Genomic DNA, 13,068 nt, shown 5'->3' with positions numbered 1-13,068 from the left:
AGAGAAAAACAGTGTGTAAAAATGTTCAACAAGACTAAAATGCAACATTATGACAGTAAATGTACAAATAAAACATCCAGTTCTAAATTTGTAACAAATATAGCAGCAATTCTAAAGTGGCGTGTTTTAATTTAGGAAGTCCTGCGTCAACACTGGGTTAAATGTTAAATAAAACTAGATTAACCCAAAACATTGCAATAAGGCATGACAGGCATGATTTACAATGTTTTTTTCCTGCTGCCACAAAATGGTTGCATTCTAATTTAATATAATAAAACAATAAATCATGGAAATCGATAAACTATTTAATTATTGATTTTTCAATCACTTAGGCGCGTAGTGACATATAAATTCACTGGTAAAATGAGAAAATAGATCGGAAAATTAAAAAACTTTAATTACCAACTGACCATTTAAATTTGCCGAACTTGTTATGCTAAATTACACCCGGGAGAGGCATACGCCAAACGGAGCCCCGTTTTGGAACTAAGTTCATCATCGAGTCCCACCCGATCCATCATCGTTGCAGCACTTGGAAAGCGAATGTGCTAGTTTAGTCATATTCATGTCATTTTCTTCTTCTTTCAATCTCATTACAATAGTGCCAACGGACATAGCAATCACTGTTTTTTCACTGTTTTTACGATACTTTACCTGTATTTAACGAAATGCAATCCAAACACGTCATTTTCGCGGCTCCTAACATAACATTCTATGCAAAAAAATACTAGATTAAATTAAGCCACGAGTAGCTACAATATGGACTAGCCGGTGTGCGTTGAAAAGGGAACTCGTAAGAGTTTACTCGTAAGCTTTACCGGCTTGAGATCTTAGAAGTCTAGCCGCTGAGGTGCTAGGGAGATCAATTTGGCCTCTCCTCTCCAGTCGTCTAACAACTTGTAGAGTCCAAAATAGGAATACTTTTAATGCATTTTCACATTAAAGTGTTTTTTGCACTTTCGGAAAGATACCTCAGGATATAATCATCGAAAATGTTTGTTTTTGTAATGGCAATGATTTCAGTGATTTAGATTTTCTGAATTTGGTTTACGCTTAGAAGTACTCACTCAAGAAGTAGGAGTTAAAATTGTAAAGGTCAAATTCCGTGACACGTCAGAAAAATCATAATTTTAAAAAGAGGAAATCACTTAAATCTTAGATCCATATTTGATCACATAATTCCCGACTTTCGACTAGTTTCAATGATTTAACGCTTTGTATTCTTCTTCCCATGATGTACATTTTTACATGATTACCATGGCAACGAAAAGTCATTATTGTTGTCGTGATTTATCCAATGGGACCGCAGAATTCAGTTAGAAATTTAATAAATCTTATTTCAAATTTTGCGAAAGGGCTGTTTCCACCGTGTTAAAAAGCCAATACAATTTTAGCATTTTAATCTTGGCGGAAAAATAATATCTGCGTCCTTATTTTGTTAAATCAAATATTCACCAAAATTCACTTTTAGCACATGTTAAGTGAATTATTATTATTTTTATTATTATTATTATTATTCATCTTTATACAGGTTTATCTACGTCAGTATAATATATACAAGATATATGTAAATGTTACTGTTATCAATGAGAGACCTGTGTAAAACAAAAATAACAAAATATAAAATTTTCGAAGTAAGATTTAAACGGAGAGAAATAAAAAATTCGCGGATATTGAAAAATTTAAGAGAATGAACATTGAGAACCATATATGAGAAAATTAAAAATATTGTGAAAGACTTTGTGCGAAAAATTTTCAAGTATATCAAGAAACACGATGTAAGAAACGACGGATGACGTCATCACACAATCCATACATTTGGCAGTGAGAGGACGTGGAAATTGAATTGTTTGTGTCTTTGGCGTCAACCGTTCCTTCCTACATCGTGGATGAACCAGAAAAGTTTAAAAATCATAATTGTTTACTAGTTTTTTAAATAAATTAAAATTAGTTTCTTTCCTAATACTAACAGGTAGGAGTTAAAAATAACTGCTCCCTGATAATATGATAATTTCCTCCCAGCTTCAGATTTAATTGATGGGAGCCGAAGTGAACAGTTCTTTCCTCGAGTGTTTATCGAGTGGTTGATCATAACATATTTCCCATCAGTTTCGAAATGTAACGATTTGAAGACGTCAATAACAATTTTTCTTTTCAGTCGTATTGTGAAAGTTGGCCATTTTTTACGATTTTTGACAATGAATTTTGCTTTCAGAAATAACGATTCGAATTTCAATCGCCATGTATCGCTCATGCCACCATAAACAGGGTAGGTAGCAGTAGAAAATTAGAGGTTGAATCATTGACGTAAATATCTTCTCAGCAACAATTGGCGAAATGTTATGTCTTACTTTCTTGAGCATTTTGAGCCTTGAACTAACCCGCCTGTACATTCGTTGAAGGTGAGAGCTCATGTTTAGATGGCTATCCATGATTACACCAAGATATTCGTAGAACGCAGGCTGGTGGATTTCATTGTTATTGATTGTTATATTGATCTGGGTGTTACGTGATCGAGATGTAAATGTTACAAATTCTGTTTTTCCTTTTTTTGGGTTTAGGATAAGACAGTTATCTTGCATCCATCTGAACACTTTTTCAGCATCTGAGTTTATACATTTTTCGATCTCAGTTAGCGATTTGTGTGAAAAATAAATCACTGTGTCATCAGCATACATTAATACGTTGCAGTAATTTAGCTGGATCGGAAGGTCGTTTATAAGAAGGACAAATAGCAGAGGTTCCAATATCGAGCCTTGGGGTATACCATGGGTAACAAACTCCTTCTCAGAAAGTACTCCATCAACGTTAACGATTTGGCTTCGGTGAAACAAGTAGCTAGATATCCAATCAACCTCTTTACCAAGTATGCCATAGTAAGGAAGTTTGTAAAGTAAACAACTGTGGTTAACAGTGTCAAATGCTTTTCTCAGGTCCATAAACAGGGCACCTGTTACTTTGCCTTTGTCCATGTTTTCGCGGATGTTATTTGTAAGTTTGGTAACTGCATCACTAGTCGATCGTTTCCGGCGGAAGCCATACTGGTGTTTGCTCAGGAAGAAGTTTTCTTCCAGGTAGTCAGCTAGTTGGTTATAAACGACTCTTTCGATGGTCTTCGACAGGATGTTGAGCACAGAGATCGGACGGTAATTATCAATATTACTGCGATCTCCATTTTTAAACACAGGGTTAATTTTTGCAGTTTTCTCTGATGTTGGAAAGGTGCCAGATAACAAGCTTGCATTTATTAAGAACGTAAGTGGTGCTGCAATTACGGGAGCAATATCCTTTACAATTCTTGCAGGTGATGTGTCCGGACCTGCCGCTTTCGATGCATTTGTCGATTCTAAGATTTTTAATGTTTCTCGGACTGTTAATTCTTTAAACTTAAATGTTGCATTAGTTCGGTTTATATCCTTCAGGGGGTCCCGATGGTCAAACATTTTCCATGTGTAATTAATGATTTTACATTTGGATCCGACTTTCGTAAAAAACGAACAAAATGCATTTGATATACATTTGGGATTCGATACATTTTCCCCATTGATTTTGAAAAATTTACTTGGAGCACATGTACCCTTAGTAGGATAGCAGTTTTTGATTTGATTCCAGAAGTCGCTAGGTTTGTCAGTGGATTGCTTAAATACATTTCTGATGTGGTTTGCTTTTGCAGCACGTATCTTTTTTGTTACAGTATTTCTGAGTTTCTTATAATTGTCCCAATGAGCATCAACGCTAGTTTGTTTGAAGCGGTGTAGTTGATAATCTCTTGTGTGCATCAACTGACGTATTTCTCGTGTCAACCAGGGACTGGGCTTTCCCCGAACATTTTTCTCCTTCAGTGGTGAATGTTTGTTGATGGTAGATGTGACGTAATTTTTGAATAAATCCCAGCCTTGAAATCGACAGCTAAACAGTTTTCCCAAGGTATGTTACGAAGTTCGTTCTGTAAGTCTTCTTTGTTATATCGAGAGTAATCACGCGCCGTTATTCTTTTTGGTTGATAGCGTTTACAGTTCATTTTTTTATTGATGCCAATTAAACCATGATCACTTATGGAATTTGTGTGCACCAATGTATCGGTAATTACTATTTTGTTTGTCGTATAGAACAAATCGATAAGTGTTTTACTGTTCTTTGTTATTCGCGTGTAAGACTTTATTAACTGACTGAAACCGTGCAGTTTTACAAGATCTTTCAAGTCGGAATGGTCTCCGGGGACCTTATAATTGCAGTTAAAGTCCCCGCACATAATCGTTTCTTTGTTCTCTGCTGTAATCGCATCCAAAATATTGTTAAATTTTCAAAAAAGTTTCTGTCGAGGTATTTTGAGTTATCAGGGGGTCGCTAGCATGAAGAAATGAGCAACGGTTTCGATTTTTTGGGGAAGAATTCAATCCATAGAAATTCAATTCCTTCAATTTCTAAATCATCTCTCCTGTTGTAGTTCAGATCGTCCCGAATATAGCAATTTTCCCCGATTTTATTTAGTTTTCTTCAGTTTTTATCATTTAAGATTGGACTTTTGGACCAGAATTTATTAAAGTATAGAAAAATTTAAAAAACGCTTAAAGAACATAATTTTAAAGCTTGGAGTTGTTAAAACAACCTAAACAATCAATTTTTCAAAAAACGGGGAAATCGGGGTAACATTTTGGAAAAATTGCTCCTTTTTTGGAATTTGCTACGTAAGTTATGTGGCAAAATGCGTTTTTTATTGGCAAGAAATGTTTTAAAACAGTTTAAAATAAAATAAAACGATATTTCATTCAATTTTCTTCAATTATACCACAAATTTGTTGGTGTAGGTAATCGCGTTTCTGTTTTTATACGTAATTTAATGTGCTCCCTTTTTGGATTAAATCAAGATTTTTAAAAATGCCCAAAATGACCCAATTTAAAAAAAAAAAAAATTCTTATCTGAAATGCACTTTCTACAACATAACTTTACCAAAAAAATGCCTGGCTGCAAATGTTTTCTTCAACAAAGCGTTTCAATAGTGTATTGATAACTCGTTGAATCGAAAAAAGCCAGCAAAGATACAAACACCCGATCTGGTATAGATCTCTGCAAGGTGGAAACGCAGTGAAATGAATTTCGAAAACTTATATTACCTTGTTCTTGCCAAATAACAGCCTTTAAAGTCAAAAAGGTGAAATGCGTGACTAAAAATCATTGGGACAGAAAATCCAATTCAGGGAGCACATGTTTTTTGCAATGCATATTTTTCATCGCGATTACGCTAATATAACTATAAATATGAATAAAACAGGCATAGACAGCAAAAATATATATTCTCACAGATGTTATAGGCGGTTTTCCCTTTCAATTTCTCAATTCCAATTTAGGGAACAGTGGCGGGATCATCATCGAGATTGAGTCAGTCAGTCAGTCAGTCAGCCAGCCAGCCAGCCAGCCAGCCAGCCAGCCAGCCAGCCAGCCAGCCAGCCAGCCAGCCAGCCAGCCAGTTGGAAACCAATACTATCCATGCAGGTGAGATAGTAATTAATCAATAACACGAGCACTCTTTCTGCACAATTATCGAACTTACGAAAATACTCCCAAGTAGAGGACGAACAAATCAGTAATATGCCGTAGAGCTTCCTGCCGAAACGGCTGGTTTATTAGTTTTTCTTTCCTATCGAAATGGCAGACTTTAAGTGTGTGGTGGTGATGTATATACGTTAGAAAACCTGTGAGAAAAAGACCTAAAGCATTTTGTTTCGACACCTGGAGGTAAAATATGCTATCACATTTTTATTTTATTTTTTTTATTCCAAAGGTATTGTCCCTGGAACTCAAAAATGAGATTTTAAGAAGGAAAAAAGTTTTAAATGTTTTAAAGTACTCCAGGTTCAATAAAAAGAAACGAATGGCTCAGGGCGGAAACGCAGCAGATCAAAGTCCAACTATGCGTTTTTAAAATTAAATGTGATCATGTCAGGCAATACTGTACTAAACAAGAGAATATAAATTTGATTACTTAGTTTCCAGTACTTTTGTCTTTTAGCGTTTTTTGTTTATTATGTTAAAATGAAAAATTTATACAATAACAAACTACATTTTAGACTTCTTAGGGAATTTCACGATTATAACAATCGTACTCAAAGCCGTTACAGTAACCTTAAACCAAAACAATAGTTTACCTGAGTTGTTGTTCGTCCAGGTTATGAATTTTTTTTTGTAGCTCATTCACACTAATCCCTTGCTCAGCTATGCATGAAGATATATAGTTAAATACAGTTTTATGTGGACCTGTCAAACCTGCGTCATTTGTGGTCAAACCATATGCAGAAGAAATTCCGTAATTTTGGGAGGTTTGATCTGCTTGACAGTTGTCAGTTCTCTAAAACGGAAATTAGAAAACTAAAACTGTAAACATTGCCCCAAAAAAATTAGGCAGAAAGAACGATTTCTTATCTCGTTTTCACAAAATACCTACAACAATAAAAATATCACAGCACTACAAATTTAATACCTTAGGACAGAGATTGGCGTGTATAACATCTAATAGATGAAACGTTATTTCATTGAAATCTGTTAATGGAATCATGTGGAAGGCCAGTATACTTCTTACTTTTCCTTCCTGAAATGATTTCATATTTCCAATTACACGAACATATGTATCTTCTCGACATTCAGATCTATTGTAACCTTCTGACTTGTCCTAAATACCGGTAGACAGTTATACTAAAAAAATCAAATAGAGATACTACGCAACACATAACTTTAACATATCGCAAGATATCTTTACATTCCAAGAATACGAAGCCCAGGATGGTATGTGATTTATTTTTAAAATCAATATTTATTTTAAAAAAACATTTCAGAATTATAAATCGGATTTTAACATTTCTGCATCAAATCTGATTTATTTTCGAAATCGCAATTTATAAAGCTTTTTATAAAGTTTTAACAAAACTGCTGACTTGCCATTTCAGAAAAAGGTGTGTTAGAATTTATTAAATCGGTATTCAGAATCGAGTTTTAGAATCAGGCTTTAAAATCCACTTTTGGAAACGCGTTTTAGAATCTGCAAAAAGTAAACATGGCGGACAAGTACTGCGGTGCTTGTGGGACTAAATTTCCAGCCTTAGAAAATACGTTCTGTGTCCGTTATGGAAAGAAAATGAATTTAAATGATAAAGTTATACCAGACGTTCATCGTCCTTCTACAAACGAGCCATTTTCCTTTTCTAACTTCTTGGACAAGAAGAAAGAAAAGAGAAATAAAAGATTTTGTGGGATTAGTGATCATGTAAGTGGAGGAAAGGGGGTTAAATATTTAAAAGGGATGATATGTGACGATAGATGTTGGAGTTTAATGACACAGGAGTTTTACATAAAGCTCGTGGATCAAGAATTCCAGTAAAAGTGGGAAAGGACGTGACTGCAAATTAGGTTACTGAAATCGCTTAGAAAAAACAAGCTAATCATGATGCAGATATATCCTGTTCTTGGAACACTAAAAACATTTACAGTTGGTGAATACAAAAAGGAAATTGCAAAACCGTTTTCTAAAATTGACTTGTGCATTATTTGTAAAGTTGATGATTTGGAGGAGAAAAAAACTGACGAGGATAAGAATGATTTACCACCATCAATGGTATTTAATGTAAGAAGATTATGTTTTCTAACTCATAATAACTACTATAGCTAACTATATATTAACGTGTAAGCCACTGCATATAATGCGTATAAAATTGTAAAAAATAAAAAACACATTTAATGGCAACACATGTATATACCGTCTACATGCTGTGGCGAGCAAGGTGAATGTTACACCAGTAGCTTAAAAGTTGTTTTTTAGTCTTCAGCCTAAGCTAAAGTGAAAAAGTATGTAAAATAGGCAGCTTGTGCTCTAATACTGTTTAAGAAACATAATGTTTTGGTTAGCTAGTTGCTTTATCAATATTTACTTATTTTCCACATTTTATACTTTAGGAGAACAAGGAGAATGTCCTGAATAAAAACAATATTGCTATAGTGGGACAAGCTCTTCTTCTTTGTCTATCAGCACGCAAAGTAGGTACTTTTCTTGTGTTATGCATTTAAGTTTAATACATATTGGACATGTTTAAGGTTAAGTGGATGAATTGTTTATCATTTTAGGTGCATCATCTTCCAAAAACATTGAGTACTCAAACTATTTGTCTGTTTTGAAGGAAAAATCTGATAATTATGTTGTTGACATCACTGATGATGGTGATGCTGCTGTAATGACCAGTTTAAAAAATTCGAAAAACATTAGTATAAATGCTGGCATTTCTGCTGAGACTGTAATTCAAACTTTCATAGCAGCTAATCTCTGCTCCAGTTTTGATTCTTGGCAAAATGATGTAGTACAAATCACTATTAGTAGAAACAAATTATTTAACACAACAATGAAAATCATACAAAGGAAAGCATTTTTATACATCAAACCAGCGTGTGTCAAATTTGCTGGTGAATCTGCAGTTGATGGTGGGGGACCAAAAAAAAGATACTTTACACTTATGAGAGAACTCTCAAATTCGAAGATTTTCAAATGCAATTGGTTTGTGCATGATATTCCTGCATTAAACGAAAATTTGTGCATTGTGTGAATGGAGTGTACTTCAAGGTGGTCTTGGTTTAAAATGTCTATCGATGGGCACATTCGATTTTATTACTGATTAGTAAGAGGATGAAAGTTTGCTTCCCCAAATTTCAGATGAGAGAGACATATTATCAAGTTTGTATGAAGTGCATGACAGCGATTTATTTAAAATCTTTTGGACAATATACTGACGATGTTAGTGCTTATGGATACATCAATATATACATGGCAAAATTTTGAGACAAAGATGATATCTGCATATCACTCATTACTCAATATTTTCTCTACTCTGTACAGATCAAAAATGGCATAAATACAAGTTTGGAGCAATTTTTACCGATCTTTTTACATTATGTTTTCTCCCCTATAGGCTCCAACAAGAAAATTGAGGAAGATGAAACAGTTTATGCATGGGAAGTTTTTCTTCAGAACTTTCACGAAGGGAATGCATACGATTTTACATATAGTCAAATACTAATGTTTGTCACTGGGGCAATCGAGGTGCCCCCACTTTGATTTCAAGAACAGCCTAAAATTGAGTTCTACGATTTGGAAAGGAAGAATCGATTGCCATGTTCTTCCACCTGCTCCAATACGTTATTTTTACCATGCAAGGTAGACGTAGACACCCGTATAACTTCATTTAAAATCGTTAAAAGAAGCTATTATTGGAGGTCAAGGCAGAGTATAAATTGTTGGAAACAATAACAGACTTGAATTAATTTTACATTTTTTAAGTGCTTATATGTTTATTTTAATATAAAATTTTGCGAGAATTCTGAATAATTTAAGCTTACGATAATCTTTACCCGCAAAGTTTTGTGATATGTATGTTGTTGCTTGTTTATGTTGCAGCGCTGAACATTGCTGATTTGTTAATGTTAGACATTGTTTACACTTGATATATATCCAAAATAGGATTTAATTTGATTAACAACCAGAAATCGTCATTATTGTTTCGTAAATTTCACAAGCTTCGTCCCTTCGTTTGGTAGAAAATACATTTCGTTTGGTATTCCAGCTACCAAAGTGTACCAGGAGTTGCAAATGCTATGCAAATTCCATTCCAGCGATACACGATCTAATTCAGCCTGTACAAAATTGTGATAAACAAACCAAACACATTCCAGGTGAGAATGAGTAATATTAATATTATTTCTCCTTCACTGACCATTTAAGTGTGTTTTAAATAGGTTTTAAATGAGATTTCAAAGTTAAACCATAATGTGAACGTGTTTGTGTTTTAAAATTTTTGGCTTAAAACCTGTTTAAACCACAGATAAAATAAAACCTCTTCTTGTTCCACGAATATTGCAAAATATGTGATTGAAATGCAAAATATTACCTCAATCACCAGAATACACAGCTTCTTTCATTCTACTTTCACGCGATTTTCACACCATTATGGATCAACACTCAATTTGATGGGAAATGATTTCTAGATTACGAACTTAAAATCCATTTCATACATCGCAGAAAAACAATGTCCCTGCAAAAATTGATTTGCACACTCAATTTTGAAAATAAATGTGGTTTTTAAAAACAGATACGTGGATTTCTAAATTAAATGTCGATTTTGAAAATAAATGCCGATTTCGAAAATAAATGTTGATTTTGAAAATAAACCAGGTTTGACCGTCGTCGGCTTCCGTACCAGAACAATATGTTAATCGTCTTGACAATATGCTTTAAAAACACTGAATATTTTCCGGGAGCAAATTAACTATAAAAAGTGAGATAGTGAAAATAGGTCGCTGCAGGCGATTTTTTGTCATTTGCGATCTAATTTAGTTGAAATGTGATTAATTTTTCTTAAATTTTCAGTTTTAAAATTTTATGCTAACTGGTATCTAATAATTACTGTACTTGCTGTATTTAAAAACTGCAGCTTTTTCAGGCTTGAATTAGCTACACTTTATTGCATGGTTCAAGTCCACAAAAAGCAGGAGGGATTAAGTGGCTATGGTATAACTTTCAAAAAGTAAAAAAATGACGCTCACATTTAGGTTTTTTCTGAAAGTTCAGCAAAGAAAAATTAAAGTTGTCCCCTTCACTTTATAGCCGCCTAAAATAATGGCCGGTCAGTTACTGTGATCAGAATATAAAAAAGGAACGGTAAATAATTGGCCGGCAGCTAATCGCACCTTCCACAAGTGACCCTCCTGAAATTTATGTAACAAAAAACCATTGTTTATGAAGAGCGTAGCTATGTCGCATAAAATGTAAACTACAAAAAACTGACAGAATAAACAATCAATATTTAAATTGTGCCTCAACTAGACCATATAAAACAGTTTCATATAACTTGAGGGTGAAATGTTTTTGAAAAGTATTGTTACTTTTTATTTATTACAGATCTCTGATAAAAAGTTGACATTATCAAACAAACTTTAAAAAGCTATTCCGTATTCTTGATTCCATTTAAAATTAGGGAGTAGCCAAGGCATAAATATTACATTTCACAAAGAAAGGAACTTTAGATATGCCAACAAAAATGTGTGCAAAAAATTAGTTTTCAAATTTACTAGAAAAGAGAAATAATAAATTTTGATACTATAATCAAACTCCTAACAAATTAGGCCTTGTAACATCATATTATACACCTTAAAAATCATAGAAACAAATTTTTAATAAGTATTCATTCTATACTATTCTATACAAGTTTAATTAGACTCTTTTTATTTACGAATAAGAAAATATGAATGCATAGTAAAAGCCGGAGTCTTTAATTAAACTTTGTAACTTCTGTGACAAATTGCTTATTTAATTCCATGCGAATTCCGTATTAAAAAATACGCGTATTTCTAAAAATACGTATTTTTAGAACTAAGCATTTTTTCTAAAAAATACGCTTTGGATTTAATGGTTACAAAAAAAAGCACACAGCGATATTCTTAACTTTTGGTCAAACATAATCCTGATTCTAAGCATGTTTTTATTTTAAAATAATGCTAGCCATATATGTTTAAGGTTTTTTATCTATTTTTTTTAATTCGAATTATAAACCGTGTGCAATTTTTCAAGTCCACACTGCCAGAAAACGGAAAATAGAACAGGCCTCAAAATATTTTGTTTTTTTGGAGAATTTTTGGAGACTCGTCAGACAAAATGTCCGCCACAGTTTGGTCGGACATGTCTGTAGCTCGTTTCGAACCTTCGTCGGACAAAACGTCCAATATTATTGCTCCCATCTCACGATTATAGATACATTGTATGGCGATTTTATGTGGATGCTAACAAAAACAAAAATCATCCTTCCATGCAGTATTCCACCTTTTGCAAATAATGGAACGAATTAACGCCACATATAGTCATAACTAAACCCAAAACTGATCTGTGCTGGACATGCCAAAAAACACGCAAAGCATAATTGAATCAGCAAATCGAACCGAGTTAGAAAAGATGAAGCTCATACATGACCAAGAAACTCATTTGTACTGTGCTGATAGTGAACGTGACTTATACAGATAACAATGCGAAAAATTAAGAGACGAGTTAGCCCCTATAAAAGATTCGTGGAAGTTGGAATGCAGAAATTTACCATGTAGTTATGACGGGAGCAACCATTACAGTTTTGATTACGCGCAACAGCTGCATTACCCGATTAATCCACTACAACCCATGCCAGTTTTTTTAAAAACTCCAAGAAAAGCTGGGTTGCTTGGTGTATGTTGTGAGGGTATTCCACGCCAAGTTAACTATATCATAGATGAGGCTGTTAACACAGGTAAAGACGCAAACACCACGATATCGTTGCTTCATTTATTTTTTGAAAAACATGGTTTGGGTGAAAAAAAGGTTTTTTTTAAACGCTGACAACTGTTCTGGACAAAACAAGAACAACGCGTTCTTACAATATTTTTTATGGAGGACAATAAATGAATTTCATAAAGAAATTTACTACGATTATATGATTGCTGGTCATACAAAATTTCTTTGTGACGCGTGTTTCGGACTTTTAAAGAAGAAAACGAATGTAACGTTTATTTCAAGTCTACTGGACATTGTGGAGTGTGTTGAAAAATCTTCATTACAATCAGGCACAAACTATTCCGAGCTTGTCGGATTAGAGAATGGTCAACTGCTTATACCAATTTTTAACTGGAAAGACTATTTAGCACCTTTTTTAAAAAAATTAGATCGAATCAAGTCGTACCAACATTTCCGTTTTTCTTCTGCTGACCAGGAACCGTCTTTTTAAAAAACTGCGGGATTCTAAAGAACTGTCACAGAATTTGCTTAAAGATGCGTCGGTAGTACCCACTGGAATGTTGGAAGAAATAAAACCAACAGCATTGTCACCAGAGAGAAAATTATATCTCTACAATGAAATACGTGAGTTTTGTAAAGAGGAAGTTAAAGATTTGGTTTGTCCAGCACCCTTTTAACATTGAGTTACATTTATTAGCTAAAAAATTGTACTAATTTTTCTACTGTCACGTTTTTCTTTTGTCTTTTTCTGTTGGAAATAATTAATAATAACGCGAGC

At 33.8% G+C, this 13,068-nt stretch overlaps 1 protein-coding gene across 1 annotated transcript in view; it reads right to left on the bottom strand.

Moving 5' to 3' along the window:
- LOC130655228 (replication protein A 32 kDa subunit-like) overlaps positions 1 to 13,068 on the bottom strand; it is an 86,515-nt gene that overhangs the window by 8,078 nt on the left and 65,369 nt on the right. The window contains exons 6-7 of the mRNA XM_057457960.1: positions 6,480 to 6,668; positions 6,148 to 6,347 (exon numbers count right to left, since the gene is read on the bottom strand). Coding sequence (XP_057313943.1) covers positions 6,148 to 6,347; positions 6,480 to 6,668 — 389 coding nt within the window. The remainder of the gene's footprint in view (positions 1 to 6,147; positions 6,348 to 6,479; positions 6,669 to 13,068) is intronic.

The sequence above is a fragment of the Hydractinia symbiolongicarpus genome, chromosome 8, assembly GCF_029227915.1.
Source record: "Hydractinia symbiolongicarpus strain clone_291-10 chromosome 8, HSymV2.1, whole genome shotgun sequence".
In the NCBI taxonomy this organism is placed as follows: Eukaryota; Metazoa; Cnidaria; class Hydrozoa; order Anthoathecata; family Hydractiniidae; genus Hydractinia; species Hydractinia symbiolongicarpus.
Note: the sequence above shows the minus strand (reverse complement) of the source record. Positions and strands in the feature narration are given on the sequence as shown.